Source organism: Myotis nattereri (assembly GCF_964212035.1).
Source record: "Myotis nattereri genome assembly, chromosome: 3".
NCBI classification, from domain to species: Eukaryota; Metazoa; Chordata; class Mammalia; order Chiroptera; family Vespertilionidae; genus Myotis; species Myotis nattereri.
The window spans coordinates 28,615,278-28,631,506 of NC_138077.1; the positions used below are offsets into that span (position 1 = coordinate 28,615,278).

At 37.9% G+C, this 16,229-nt stretch overlaps 1 protein-coding gene across 1 annotated transcript in view; it reads right to left on the reverse strand.

Annotated features, from left to right (window-relative positions):
• Window positions 1–15,740: 15,740 nt before the first annotated feature.
• The window catches only part of ZBBX (zinc finger B-box domain containing), a 107,270-nt gene continuing 106,781 nt past the window's right edge, over window positions 15,741–16,229 (reverse strand). Inside the window, exon 20 of the mRNA XM_081087655.1 lies at window positions 15,741–16,035. Coding sequence (XP_080943781.1) covers window positions 15,909–16,035 — 127 coding nt within the window. The 3' untranslated portion in view covers window positions 15,741–15,908. The remainder of the gene's footprint in view (window positions 16,036–16,229) is intronic.

Consider the following 16,229-nt stretch of genomic DNA (forward strand, 5'->3'; position numbering starts at 1 on the left):
GGGGCTGAAATTCAGCCTACTAGTATATTTATTAGTCAAGCCATATGCCCATTTGACTACAGCCATTCAAAGGGAACATTTTTTAAACCCTACACAAGAATGTTTATGGCTCAGTGGGCCCTGTTTCCTCTCATTTTTTAAATAAATACATTTTTTATTGATTTCAGAGAGGAAGGGAGAGGGAGAGAGGGATAGAAACATCCATGAAGAGAGACAATCATTGACCGGAGCCCAGCCTGCATTGCTCAGTGGTTGAGTGTCAACCTATGAATCAGGAAGTCACAGTTCAATTCCCACTCAGGGCATATGCCAGGGTTGGGGGCTGCCTCTTCCCACTCTACACTGGGGATCGAGCCCACAATCAGGGCATATGCCCTGACCAGGAATCCAACCGTGACCTCTGATTCATAGGTTGACGCTCAACCACTGAGCCACGCAGGCTGGACTCCTCTCCTTCTTGACTTAACAACCATCTACTCATCCTTAGGGACTCCCTCTCCATTCCCAACATGGCTTTTCTCTCAGGCTCCTCACCCCATACCCATACCTGATATCCTGTTAGAATTTACCACTGTACTATCCTATCTCTCCTCCCTTTTGTATATGAAGCCAAGAGCATATTGGTTCCTAACTCCAAAATGCTCAGCAAAGTGCTAAAACCATAGTAAGTTCAAAAAAAAAAAATTTTAATAAAAAAATAAAGAACCAAACAGATTTTTCCTGGGAGAGACATGCTAGAAAACCGAAGACCACACATCCTGGAAGAGATCCTGCATGAGAATCCTGAGTTGAAATTTAGTTTTAACTCTGATTCTAACTAGCTCCATGACTTTGGGCATTTCACTTAACCTTCTGGCTCCTTGAAGCCAAGAGCATATCCAGTTTTGTTTTTACAAAATAAAAAAGAGCCCTCAAGTTTTGGGTTGTTTTTTAGTAAATAATTGGTTTGGGTAAAATTGATCTTTTGGGTCTATTCTAGTTCTTAACTTCCTATTAACACTCTTTCTCCTTTGTCAGAAGTATGATTAATGAACAAATGCCCCTTATAACCCATTAGTCAACTTGAAAATCTGGCAAAATGGATCGCTTAAATCATTATTTTATGTTTTTCTTGGTCCAAGTTCAAATATTTACAGTCCTCAAGAATTTATAACTTCTGTTATACTCTTGCTAAATGTGTTCTTAACCAGCCCCATGATCCAACTTATCTGTCTTTATTCCTAATGGCTCCACATATAAACTATGGGGCATTAAAAGGGAATGATTTCTCTATGATAGCTAATTGTCCCATTTTTTCTTTTTTGAAATACTTAAAAAAAATTAATAAAGCAGCAGATGAGAGTGAGATGGCTGGGGATTTTAATGCCTTAAGCACTTTAACCTTATCCTATAGCTCAGGTGATCTGCTTGGCAGGCATATCAACAGGAGGGAACATAGCAGGTGGAAAACAAGATATTAACAGACTCAAAAGCATGGCAATTAGCAGTCCATTATCTCCACATCAGGACTAGATTGGTTTCCCAATAAGCCTCTGAATTAACCAGGCTTCACATTCCAATGTAAATCAGTTAAAGCACATTGCTTTTTTTTTTTTTCAGACTTAGAGTAAATGGATATGTATTTGCTTAATTCCATGTATTTTGTATAAACTGTCAAAGGAAAGGTCTTTTTGTTCTGCAGATATGATTGATGTAATTTCTGAATAATATCCAACCACAGAAGAAAACAGTATGAAACTCAAATTAATATAATTTAATAAGTATAATAGCAAAAGTTTAAAATCATTATTAAATGGTGGGAAGTAGGTAGTTTTACCCTGGCAAAAATATACGTGTGTGGGAAATATAGCATAAGCTTAATATATAATCATATGAAATTTTCCTTTTAAGTTTTGTCTCTTGTTATCCCTGTAAATGCCAGGACCTTCTCTCCATTTGATTTAAACCTTGAAAGCCACCTTTCACTGCTCTTTCTCTTATTTGTGACACCCAAGCTCACTGTAAAGGAAGCACGCACATCTCCCCTGATGAGGCTGGAATGGCACTTTTTGTTAATTGGCATAACTCAGGTTAGAGAGAAGCTGTCAGTAAGGTCAGAATTAGTTACACTTTGCCTACTTTCCTCTGCCTCTACCCAAAGCAGGGCAAACCCTCTTGTTAGGCTTGTTCCTGCATATATTCTGAGTCCCTTTCTGTCTTTTATTAGGAAGCAATTTGTTGTTCAGCTATCTCTCAGAATCAAGTTCACCATGGCTTTTAGTCAAATCTAACCTTGGGTCTCATTCAGCAGTCCTGAAACTTTTTATATGTAAACGCTTTTAAAACTCTGAAGAAAGCCATGGACTTGTACCGCTCTACAAAATCATGCAAGTTTACAGTTTTATGGGACAGTTCTTCAGAGATCCTTTCCTCCATATTCCAGAGACCCCATGCTAACAAATGGACTTCAACCTAATTCTCTGACCAAGTTTCCATGTATGCCATTGTTAATGTTTTGATGACTGTTCAATACCCACAATTTTATCTTGCTCTGATTCTGACTTTTATACCGTTGTAAAAACCTTACTCTGTTTACTAGGCAGAAGACAGGGTACCAGCTAATTGCTCCTCCCTTTTATTTGTAGTAAGTCCAGACCATTCTCCTTGCCTACAACTAGGTGATGGCCCCTTCTCTGAGCTCCCGAGCCTGTCCCATCAAGGGACTATGTCTTCAGTTTAGGTCTATGACCCTCCTGATCTCCACAGGTCCATCCAAAAAATATTTATAAATATATCTTCAAATTCTTTAAAACCAGGGAAAAAAATCCTCTACTATTGAAATAAAAAGACTTTCAAATCTTATTTGTTCAGCTTCGTACAACTATGAATGAATGAAAATAGGTTGTAGAGTCACTTTACACATTAAGAGGGTCTCGTATTACTTTCAGCAGAACTAGAGGCTACAAAGTTAAAATCCTTAAATTGATAAAAGTGCATCATCAGATGACTCAGCTTTTGGGTCAAGCTGAGTTTTTCAGAAACAAAGTGCTCTGTAATTGATCTTCTATGCTTTAGACTACGTTCTATGTATTTGTGCATTATGCTGCACTAACCATGTACACAGTAGCATTCCACTCAAAGTAACAGTCATAAGAAGGACTCATTTCTCATTAGAGTGCACTTAGAATGAGAACAATGCTATTTCAATGTTTTAGATGAGAACTCTTTGTGGAGAAAAATCTTATACAAAGAGTAATAGGGAAGAGAAAGAAGCAGTTTCTGTGACTGAAACTTGGGTAAGGGTCATAAGCTTGCTCCCTGATACCCTCCTCCCAAGGGGTCTTCTTGGAACCACCAATGCTCCATGGAACAGAGTCTAAAGCACATTGACAGAAAATATTTTTCTCTGTGTTGAATCAAATTTGCATATGACAATGCAAGAGATAAATATCTGAAAGAACAGTGCTGATAATGCTTCCCATCTTACACAAAACCAAAAAGGAAGACAGCCCATGATCCCATCACTCATTTTGCCAGAGGTCCCTGGTGATGACTGTTTTTCCAGGAACTCAAGAAGGCAAATAAGCACGTTGCTGTTATACTGAGTGATATACCCCTGTCATGTATGGCTGGCTTCAGCTTGTCCGCACGCATCAGTGGAGGTCCCCCTTGTGCCCTTTCTATCTTGATATCACTACTTAATGCATAACTTGAAAAATAGACACTATTGCATCCTGTCCATTTAGGACAGACTGTCAGGTCCCTAGAGCTTGGAAGAATTTACTGATCTCTGATGTCAAACCTTAAGATAACCTTAGCACATAGAAATTCAGAGTCTTCCGTTTTCAGGCTATAAATTGCCTGAATACGAAACTGAATGATGATTGCTTAACTTATTAATGGGAAACCTCGAAAGACAATGGTTGCCCTCTCGATGTGGGCTATTTCTGTCACATAAGTTTTGCCAAGAATGCTTTTCAACCCTCACCTAACTATAGTAGGTGACATGGCAAGCCTAAATCATTCTCAAGACCCAAATTGAACATAACTTCTTCTGTGAAGCCTTCCTTAGCACACATCTCACAGAGGTGAGTTTGGTCTGCATTCATTAGTGCAATTATCTTGTGTCTATTTATGTGTCTATCAGACCGTAAATTCCTTGAGGCAGGATTCATGCTTTATTTATTTATGCCTCGAAGTTTACTTAAAGGACTAGCACATAATGGAATGTCAGAAATGTTTATTAGGTGGTTGATACTGACTATTGATATCAGTGAGGTGTTTCACAGAATTGTTCTGTGGGCGGGCATACTATGAAATCTGATGATCCAAGTGGTACCGGAGCCTACAGCCAGGTGGAAATATCATATTCCACCTTTGGAAGAAATATGATCACTGTGAAGCTAAGAGTATATATATTATCACATATCTTAATTTTGTTTTTGATATTTTATTCAATCATGACCTATTAAATATCTACTAGATTTGAGGCAATGTAGCAGATGTTTTAATTTTTTTTCAAAGAAACACATTTTTAAGAATTAAACTGATTTATCTCTAACAAATTTTAACTATCTTTTAACAGTTCACTGTAGTGAGAAACAGCAGTAAGGAAGTACTATACATATTGGCAAATGTAGATTCTGGAATCGGAGGCCTATACTTGCAACCCAGCATCCTCACTAACTAGCCCTGTAACCATTTTTGTGCCTCCATTTTCTCACATGTAAAACAGGGATTAATAATAGTACTTATCATGTTCAGTTATTATGAGGTGATAAAAATACTTGCAATATATTATAAGAACTCAATATATGCTATGAAGTTATTGTAGAATGTTTCTATCAACTGCCCTCTCTACAGACCTTTGCAAAGAAAAAATATTCCTTATTTGATCAATGTTTACTAACCACCTTCCTCGTACCAGACATGTTCATGACTAGTAACATAGTCATGAACAAGACAGTGCATGCCTTCAGGATGCTTACATTCTAATGAAGACACTAGGTAAGAAGGTAAACAAGTGTTCTCTGTAGTAATATTGGGAGTAGTAATAATGTGCAAGGAGATAGAGTGAAGAGGTATATGGCTCCTTTACAGTGGCCAGTGAAACTTCTCTGAGATATTTTTTAAGTCAAACCTGATTCTGGAGGAGCCTTATGAGGATCTAGGGGGAAAGTGTTAAAGAAGGTAGAGTGGGTACAAAAATATAAAGTTAGAACTTTCTTGAGATCAAACAATAGCAAAAAGGCCAGTGTGCTCAGAGCAGGGTGAGCTTGAGGAAGAGGGACAGGTGATGAGAGCCTAGAGCTAGGTAGGGTTCTATTCACACGAGGCTTTGGTGGCCTTTGGGAAATTCTGGCTTTAGTTCTGGCTGCAATGCGAGGACAGTGGAAGAGTTTGCACTGTGGAAGCATGTGACTGTTTCTGTGAAGTAGAGATATTGGGTCAAGTGTGAGAGGAGTGACTTTGATTAGGTGGAACTTGTGTAGATAGTTAGGAGGAAGCAACTTTCAGGGTATATTTTATGATAGAGTTAATATGACTTATTGCAGAATGTATATGACCCTGCAAGGAAAATAAGAACCAAAGATGACTATTAGTGTCTTTGGCCTGCACTATCATTTAAAAATGGGAAGACCAAAAGAGGAGCCAATTTGCAAAAGAAGATCCACGGTTCTGTTTGGGTCATGTCGATATCCTAATCTGGAGTTAAGGGGGTGATGTTTAAAGTGAAATTATGTATTTCAGATTGGCTAGGATCATTTAGACTGTAGATATATAAGAGGTTGCAAGATTGTACCCTGGGCACATCAAAATTCAGAAGCTGGAAAAGGAGAAGAAATTTCAGACAATGCTGTGAAGTCCAGTCAGTAAGATAAAAAGGAAATCATGAGTGTGGTGTCCTCAAGGACATACGAAGAACAACTTGAAGGACATCAACCACATCCAGTGATGCTGAGAGGCTAACTAATCTGAGATCTGGGAAATATGGAGATCACTATTGGCAAGAGCATTATGACCAAATGATGAGAACAAGAGCATAATTTCATGGGTCAAAAAAGATACAGGAGGTGAGGAAATGGAAGTGGTATATAGACATGTTTTATTAGAAACTTTACTATGCAGGAAGCAAACATGATTGTGAATGGAATGGCTAAAGAAGAAGGTTCAAAAAAATCTGTTTTCAATTGAAGGTGTAACAGTATGCTGTTCCCTCTCTAAAAGAAAACTTTTGGATTGAGCAACGGGTAAAAATTATATCTCCTTCATAAACAGATCTCCCACTAAATCGGTGGTGGGTATTCTAAAGGGTATTTATTCCAAGAAATTAGATGCTTGACCTGCATTTAAATTTTGTACACTTAGGATCCCATAAAGAAAATGCAAAAACACCTTCCTTTTCTTGAGGTAGCAATTATGTTGCCTGATGTTGTAGAATCAAGTAAAATAATTTCTCTAAATTTATTTTTTAAATGGAAACATTTTATTTCTATATTTTAGAACAGAAATACCAAATAATGAAAAGTTGGCCATTTATGATAAGCACAGTCTATGATTCTTGTTCATAGAAAAAAAAAATTGTGAGCTATTCAGAGATGTCCCAGAAATCAGATACCTTAATTCATAAAAGGTAGAAAATATTGCTTTAGAAATATTGAAAATTAAATCTTGACTAGCTTCATGTCAAAATTGTCTTTTCATAACAGTGCAATGAACTGTTTCATTTAATACCAACTAAATGTGTTTTTAATGATGTTATAATAAACCTAAAATCTTGAGAGTGATGCTGTCAAAGTATAATTGTTTCAAACTTGGAAAATAAGTCATTTATCCCCAGTGCAATGTTTATTTGCAAATAAATGACTTGTTTTCACCTTGGCATTTTCTGATAGCAGGAGGAGACATATCCTTGGAAAAAGTTCTATTATCTTTATTCCTTATTTTAATCACAAGCATCTGGATGAGGCTTAGTTCTCCCTCGATAAAGAAGAAAATGGAGCCATTTCAAGAACCAATAAAGGGGAAACTGTGTGTGACAAGCATGAGTCCCCCTCAGAATCATCTGGTTCTGGATACCAGGGGAGCCAAGGGAAGCACCTGCCACATTTGTAACATTACTTTGAAAATCTTCCGGGACCTCTAGAGAATACTCTTCCCCGAGGGAAATTTGGTGTGAAATTTTGCCTCATTGTTGTCAAGTAGATCAGTCCTGGAAATAAAAAAGCCTCTATGATGAGGACATTAGAGAACAAAATGAGAATGGAGCTCCTGGTTACTCATTTCCAGCAATGGCTCTTTGAAAATAGAGTAAAATTTATACTCGAGTCACATGTGAGAAGATGGCCTTGGGGACGGCTAGTAGGAGCACCTGCACTTCAGGTTGATGTTCGAGACTGACGGCACCACCTGCATTGTTCCCATACAGTCAGGGTGGTCCTGACGTGCCACTAACACTTAATACGCTTTCTATATTCTAGGAAATAGAATTTCCTTTACTGTCCACATCCTCACCTCCCCCCCAACATTTACCACTCGATCTTACAAACCTTATCCCCACATTGAGTTCCTTACCTCATTGTCTTTCAGAGAAGTTGATGGTATACCAAAACCATTTCACTTTTTAAAAATTGACTTAAATCATTGTCATGGGCTTGCTGAGATGCAGGGGCCACATTTTATAACACGTTGTTGTTCTTCCCTCGCTCCACACCATGGCCTGGCAATGTTGTTTGAATCTGATTCATCTCTGGGCCCTCCTTAGGCCACCATGGCTCCAGTTTATATTTTCAAGCCAGGCAGATGGTGGCCTAAGGAGGACCCAGAGATGAGTCAGACTCAAACAATGAGCCAAGATCTGAAACAGTCCAAGAAGTGCCCATCGGTAGATGAGTGGATAAAATGCTGTGGCACATTTACACAGTATAATACTACATGGCTGTTTAAAAGAATGAACTCTTACCTTTTGCGACAGTATAGATGGACTGGAGGTTATAATGCTAAGGGAATTAAGCCAGTCAGAGAAAGACAAGTACCATATGATCTAACTTACATGCAGAATCTAATGAACAAAATAAACTCACAATGAAACCCAGTCACGGATACATGGTACAGACAAACAGATGTCAGAGGAGAAGTGGTGTTGGGGGGTGGGGGCAGGAGGAAATAAGATGAAGAGAACAGTCAAAAATCATATATGCATACCCCATGGACACAGATAACAATGTGGTCATGGCAATGGGGGACATCTGTAATAATGTCAACAATAAAAATAAATTTAAAAAGAAAATATAAACTGGACCAACTCAACTTTTCTCTTGATATAGAATTTAAAAGCCAATCCAATTGACTGAAATGTTTAGTGGAGAGGGATGCTATAAGGCAGAGTGAGAGGCCTGATTAAACCGTAATAAATTAAATCATTGGCCATAGGCAGAGTGTATGAGTGAATATAAGAAGCTATTAGTCAGGGAAGAGAGAGATAACATGCCCCCCAAAAGCAGGGACCCATGGGTGTCCATACCATCCTGAGAGAGAAGTGCCTCAGGTCTAGGAATTCAAAATTCCTGTGAGGTCAACTCTTCCATAGTTCTTGTTCTTGGATTTCCATACAATTACACTTCTTACTAAAATAAACTCCTTGTATTTCATATGTTGTGTGGGTTTCTATACTTGAAGAAAAAAATATCTAACTAAAGTGAGTTACCAATACAGATGGCTGAGTCAAGTTGGATGATTGTTGCTTAGCTTTTAATGAATTGAGAAAGAGAAACTATCTTCTTCCCAAGGTTCTCTGGAGTCTGGCCTTACAACAAAGAGATGCATATTCAGTCACATAGCTTGACAACATAGAGCAATTCTGTGACATAAATCCCAGAACACTGGACTGAGATGGGGCCAAGAAATCTAGGACTCGAGGCTACAAATCTTTAACTTTTGTGGTAGATTGTTTTCTTTAATCTAAAAAAAAAAACCTTTATATAAAACATATCCAAGCATAGATGCTTTTGTTTAGCAACTTAGTCCCCTTTTATACTCTTCCCCTTAATCATGAAACCTTAAAAGTCCCCAGAACTCAATTTAAAGGCAATTGATCTCTCAGTTTATATGTGGACTATGAAGTATTTGAGCACTACTATCAATCCTATGTAATAAAGAGATAATATGCAAATTGACCGTCACATGTATGGGAACATAACCATGAGGCTTTACCTCTGAGATCATTTGTAATCTCTGGCTCTACCAAACTAATATTCAACATTCCTATAAGAAAGTATTTTATATTTGTTCTCTGTGTAATCTTGTAAAAATTTTCAACATCATCAGTTTCAAATTCCCTAGTATTTTAACATTCATTTGAGACAAATATTTCATATCGCAGTATTTTTAACAGAGCACATTGAACGCCTTTGCCAAAGCAGATTGGATTTGGACATCAGCCCAACTGAACTTTAAAGAGACGTTGAAAGTGTTTCAAGAAGTTCTAAGGTGAAAACTTGAAGCTGAATAATGATGAGGTCTCTGTTTGTGTAACTTAACTGTGTCTTTCAGACTGAAAAAGAGACATGGTTTGTATTTAGAATTGAGTGGTTTAAGTATAATAGTGTCTCTTAAATTTGACTTACTTAAATTTCAAAAGGTTGGCTTCTACCACATATTTCAAATCACATTTACTGCAAAATCTATATACTGTATTCTGAAACCAAGCAGCTGTGGATTAGAAATTATAGCATTAGAGCCTGTGACAGAGGTGTTAGTGCCTTCAGGATCCACTCTGCCCATCTTGCCTGGTCACAAAACTGTGATTTTATTCTGAGCAGCAATGTGTTCATTATATTCCCCAATTCCCTTGGATCTAGACATGGCTAAATTTGGCCAGAAAGGCTATACGCAGAAGAGTTGTGTGATACTTCCAGGAAGACTGTTTTAAAGGGAGCAACTTGGGAGTCACCTATCACCTATATTGCTCTCCTCACTTTCGTCACTCTGATGCTTCAAGCATAGATTGTGATGGCTAGAGATATAGGACCATCTTGGATGACAAGGTGACCTCGAGGATGGCAATAACATAGTAAGATGTGGTGGCCATACCAGCTCTTGAGACGCCTGCTCTCAGAACTTCTGTCCACTGCTGTTATTTTGTTGCTGGTGTTTCCAGTAATATAAATTAAGCCAAATTCTGACTCAATAGCCTAACTTCCAAGCTATTCTCCCAGAGCTAGGCCATAAGGGGTCAGAGGAGAAAGTAAATGTGATGATTACTTTGAAAAATTAAAGATGCATCTGTTCATCTCCCACTTGCACTTGTAGGTCTCATTTTTTAAGCGCAAAAGTTAAGAACTGTGCCATGTTTGAAGAAGCAAAATGATCGTTCTATAAAAATATGACGATTACCTTAGAAATGTGAAATTATATTAAACTTTACCCTAGACATCTCTTTCATATTTAACTTCTGTTGAATATATAAGGTCTAGTTAATTTTAAAATAAGGGTGAAGTACATATTCCCCCCTGGGAAATCTTTCTGAGTATTTGTATCTAGAAAATGGTGTATTTGTTTTCTGTATAACTAAGTATATTTATGGCTTCCTTCTTTCAGAAATAAGAGCAAATAGAGAGACCTTTCAGAACTATGTTCCTGTATAGTTACTGTATATTATCTGTACTTGAAAAAAACCACACAAGATAACTCCATCAATCATTTTCACTGTAAATGTAACTGTCACTTCACAGAGAACTTTAAGAATATCCACCCCTTTTCCTTAACTATGAAAGACATTTGCATTAAAAAAGGAACATCTTTATTTCCTTAGAGTTCATCTATGCATGCTGGTTATTTCCCAGCTAAAGTCATAATCTTGTTTGCAACATCATAATCATTTACCCAGCAAACAATCAGGATGTCACTAACAAAGAATTATGACTTTAGGTGGGGGATAAAATACAGGCAGAGATGAACTCTGAGGAAATAAAGATTGCTTTTATGAAAATGTGGCTAGCAATAAATAACCAGAGATGAAAATTATGCTGAAACAGAATATCCCATAAAAACAGATTTGGGGAGGTATAAATAGTATGTTTTTAAAATTTCTCCTCTCTGAAAAATACCATGCACAGAGTGTTTATAAAGCACCAGTAGAATTTTAACACTTAAAAACTCTGAATTTTTAAAACAGAAGAAATCTATAAACATAGTGAACAATGTTTCAGAAATATTTTTAATGAGATGAATTTAGATATTTAGCTGTAAACATAAGTGCCAGCTTTATATATCATTCAATCTAATCACCCTGCTCATTGAAAGCATTGTTTTCGATATTCAGTGATTTTTGTGAATCATTTATGTCAACTTGATTCTGAATTCACTAACTGACCCATCCATTAATTTGCCTCTTGATTCAACAACTCTACCCTAAATTCATAAAAAGTGATGATAAACATGGCAGAGCATGTTTCAGTGCCTAAAGTGTTTCACATCATTACTGAGTTGATTCTCACCACATTCTTCTGAGCTAAGCAATGTCAGTATCTTTTTCTCCAATGCATGAGGAAGAAACACTTTCAAATAAGTGATCTGCCAGTTAGTAAACAGTGTTAGCTGATCACCTCTTTTTCTTCCTCTACATACATCACACTGCCTTCCCCTGGGAAAAGTTAGGGACTGAGATGACTTATCAGTTAGATCCTCATCATTCATTCATTCATTTATCATTGATCACCACCCAGTCTAAATTAGGATTATGCTAAGAGGCTAAGTGTATAATAGTGAACAAAAGAGACATAACAATGAAATATGTAGTCTAATTGGGAGACATACATTCAATAAATAGACAAATTAGTAATTATAGGTACCATGAAGGGAAAATTAGGACGCAATTAAAAAATAACAGAAAAGTACAAAAGAATTTAGATAGAAAGTAGAGAAAGTCTCTAGATTTTGAAAGTTTAGAGAAATATACAGCATGTGGCCAGAAACGAGATGAGATAAACATAGCTCAAGATCTTTCCAACAATTGAATCATAGGGACAAAGAGAAGTGTGTTTGTTTTCTTGTTGTTATTGTTTTTTTATGAATCAAGGTGTTAGTCAAAGTATCAGAATCATTTTGTAACATTCATTTGTTCAAAAACACTTTTCTGTCTGCCACACAGATAAGGCAGAACATTAAGTGGTATTAAGGGTAGTGTACCCTTAGCCTGTGTTAGGTGACACACCAGATGTGAAGGACTAGATGTGAAGGACTTCAACAAATATTGAACAGATTAAAATTATATATATATAATTATATATATATATATATATATATATATATATATATATATATATATATCCCTAATATGCAAATAGACCAAACGGCAGGACAACCAAACAACTGAACAACTGGTCGCTATGATGCGCGATGACTACCAGGAGGTGTGCACGGAACATGGCGTGCATTGGCCACAGCGGGATGGTGGAGCAGGTGAGTGGGGGCACCAGACCAAAGTGGGGTGTTAGTCACTGTCATTGGGGCGAGCCTCTGGTGGTTAGTGAAAATTATTTGCTCCTATGCACCGTGGTCCAGCCCGGTGCTCGCACCTGCTGCCAGCGCCCACATCTGCTGCCAGCACCAGCCCCACTTGCACTTGTTGCCGCACTGAAGCCGCTGCTCGCACCCGGTGCTGTCAGTGGGTGGGAGTGGTGGCTGCCCACCCTGGTCGCCCCTGAGGGCCTCTCCACCTCCCCCTGCTTCTGAGGTACTGTCAGTAGGTGGGAGTGGTGGCTGCCATCCCCACTCGCACCTGCTGCTGGCACCAGCCCCAATCGTTCCACACCATCAGTGGGTGCAAGCAGGGCTAGCATGTGGGAGTGGTGGCAGTGGGAGCAGGGCTGCCTGCAGACACAGGACCAGGGGACATGGCAGGAGGGGCTGGGCAGGAGCACGGAGTATGGGCTGAGACCTGCCTCTGTGCCCACTGCAGCCTCACAACCTACAGTTCCTTTCAAGGTGCACGAATTTGTGCACAGGGCCCCCTAGTCAAATATAATTTAATGTCAATTTGTTTCCACCATGTGTATGTCCAGAACTGTAAAATTATAAAATTTAATAAGCCTATTATGCCACCAGGCAAATCTGAGCATAAACTACTAAATGCCAACATGCATGTAATATCATGTGGTTGTTTGTCTAATAGTTGTGACAGGCACACCCTACTAACTCTAGTAGCAGGAATATGGCTATGATGTACCTGGAATATCTGTAACTCAATTCCACAGTCAGAACTGGATGTATGCCTTATACAGCAATTTTAAACTTGAGCTTCAAAATTAGAGAACACATCACAGCCGCTTCAGGCACAGGCTCTAATCTTATTTAGTTTTTATTTCCTCATTAGACTAATGGCAAAGGAATTAAGGAACTTTCCTAAATGTGTGGTTATGGGAAGCAAATAAAGACAGAAGGGCATCTGATCTGCTCTACAATGAGGACCTCATGTTTCATTTCAATGCCATATTGCAAAATAAATGACAAAGTCAATGGTCCACTCTTCATCTCAAATTCTGGCCAGAAATGCACTGATGACAACTAATTATCAGCTTAATTTCTTATTTTAAAATTCTTCTGTTGTAAAAGGCAATGTCATCTTATAAAATGTCTTTCTGAGCTAGTTCATGAATGACTCAAGCTATAAGTGAAAACACAGAAAGAATACTGGTGGTCTTCTTCCCTAGTGAGAATAGAAAAACATCTTCCACTTTGTCTGAGAAAAACATGAGTTTTATAAATTGCATCCAGAGGAACAATCTTCTTCATCAGAACTATAAGGATGATGTTGTCTCAGAGCACAGGAGTGTAGGGAGAGTCAAGAAACATTAAACCTGAGCAAGCATGCTAAAAAGAAAAATAATGTATTTGAACAGGCAATCCCCATTTTAGCTACAGATAATTCAGAAAGCTAGCAGCCTCGGGACAAGATGCCAGGAGGTTTCTGAGACAAATGATGAAGATTCAAGGATGACTCACTGTTGTCTCTACAGGATTATGACAGAGGAAGTGCCCAGTAGACAGTAAAAATACTGGAGAGTCACACTCTTATTTTTAAGATATTTCTTTTGTGAAATTTTTTATTCTGATAGTATGATTAACTTTGCTGACTTCTTATTGTTCATTTATGTTAATCACTTTTAATAAAGGGCATTTTTAGATTTAAAGACATACCAATGGCTATAGGTTTCTTCATCATTTTCTATCCTTTCAGTAAATGATATGTGTGAATGTCAGTACAATTTATCGATGCTGTGGAAAGAGGATCAAAGATGAATTTACACTCAACAACCATCTGTCTTGTGTAAGGGTTTACTATCCAGAATCACAGAGAAGACAAAATGATGGCACAACCAACCTGCAGGGATATTTTTCTGATAAATCCACGGACTCCTTAAAGGGAAGTCATTCTAAAAAGTCTGTAAAAGTCTCTCTCCACATATTCTTCTGCTCTTGAGAACCTGAATTCTCAGTTCCTATAAAACGTTGAACACCCACCAAGCCAAGTAACTGCTATTTTCACTGGCTATCATAGCAGTCTTTCCAAGTAATTAGGGTTCTCCAGAGAAAAAGAATCAATTGTGGAGTCTGGCAAATCCAAAATCTACGTGGCAGCCTGGTAGTCTGGAGACTCAAGAAGAGTTGATGCTGCAACCTGAGTCTGGAGGAAGTCTGAAGGCAAAATTCCCTCTTCCTTGAAGGACCTCAGTCTTTCTTCTCTTAAGGCTTTTAAACTGATTGCATGAGACTGGACAGTCATCTGCTTTATTCAAAAATCTGCTGTTTTAATTGGTAATCTAAAAATACCTTTGCAGAAACAGCTAGAATAATATTTGACCAAATATCTGGGTACCACTGCCTAGCCAAGTTGACACATAAAATTAACCATCACACTGTCCCTGGCCCTCCTAAAATAACATGCTTTGGGAGCCTTTTGTGTGTGTGTGTTTTACTAGAACAGAGAACAAAGTATTTCTACCTTATTTAGGGTCCCTTTTTTTGGTTTTCTAGCAGCAACTTTTGAAGCTATCATAACTTATATAAATGCCAAAACACTAACATAAAGAAACAAAAAATACCTATAATTATCAAAATAAAAAAAGGATTCCAGACACACTTGATGATACTGCCAAGTATTACTTGGCCCTCAAATGTGTACTTTTACTGATGACATAACTACTTAAAATATAATTTGACAATTAAATATTACTTTAAATGTAATTATGTTGTAGTGTATGGTAGGTTCTATAAACACAGATTTAACTGTTATCTATAATAATAAAATTATAATATGCTAATTAGCCCAGACATCCTTCTAGATGACCTTCCGGATGAAGCCTGGGCTTCAAGAGAAGCCTGGTCCCGGGTGCCAGAGGGAAGCTGGTGCCAGCAGCTGGGGGAAGAAAGGACTACTCTGCATGAATTTCATGCATGGTGTCTCTAGTTTATTATATTATATATTTTACTGATTTCAGAAAGAAAGGGAGAGGGAGAGATAGAAACATCAATGATGAGAGAGAATCATTGATCAGCTGCCTCCTACATGCCCCTCACTGGGGATCAAGCCCAAAACCCAAGCATGTGCCCTGACCGGGAATCGACCACAACCTCCTGGTTCATAGGTCACGGTCAATCACTGAGTCACACCTGCAGGTAACTATTCTCTAAACTCATAGGATCTGCGATATAGATTATTGTTTGATACACAATATATTAGTTGGAAGACAAAGTTCTTAAACTTTTAATTTTACTAACTTTTATTAGTCTGAAAAACTTGAAAAACCAGAAACATTAATGAAAATCTCCAGCACTAGAGAAGTAATTTCTTGGTTACTTTTATTAGTTGTTAACTTTTTTCCAATTACTTTGGGTACAAAAAGTAAAAAGTGAAGAACAAATGACCTTTAGGTGCTCTTCGGCCATGGTAGTATGATGACATGTTGCTTGTCAAGAAAGTCCTTTTTTTCCTCGTCCTTGCTGTTTTCAGAAAGTGTCAGGAAAGACTGAATCTCAGTATCTTTTTCAGAAAAGCTGGAAATACATTAAAAGATCAATACACAATATACAGAACTAGGTTTGAACTCTTCATTTATCTTCTGATCAATACTACATACGTAGAAGTCACTGGAGGCAGGCAGATGGGAGGGGGCCGCCTCAGACTGGGGCCATAATTTTCAACATGCCCAATATACCAAGCCTCCTTTTAATGAGAAATTCTCATCACT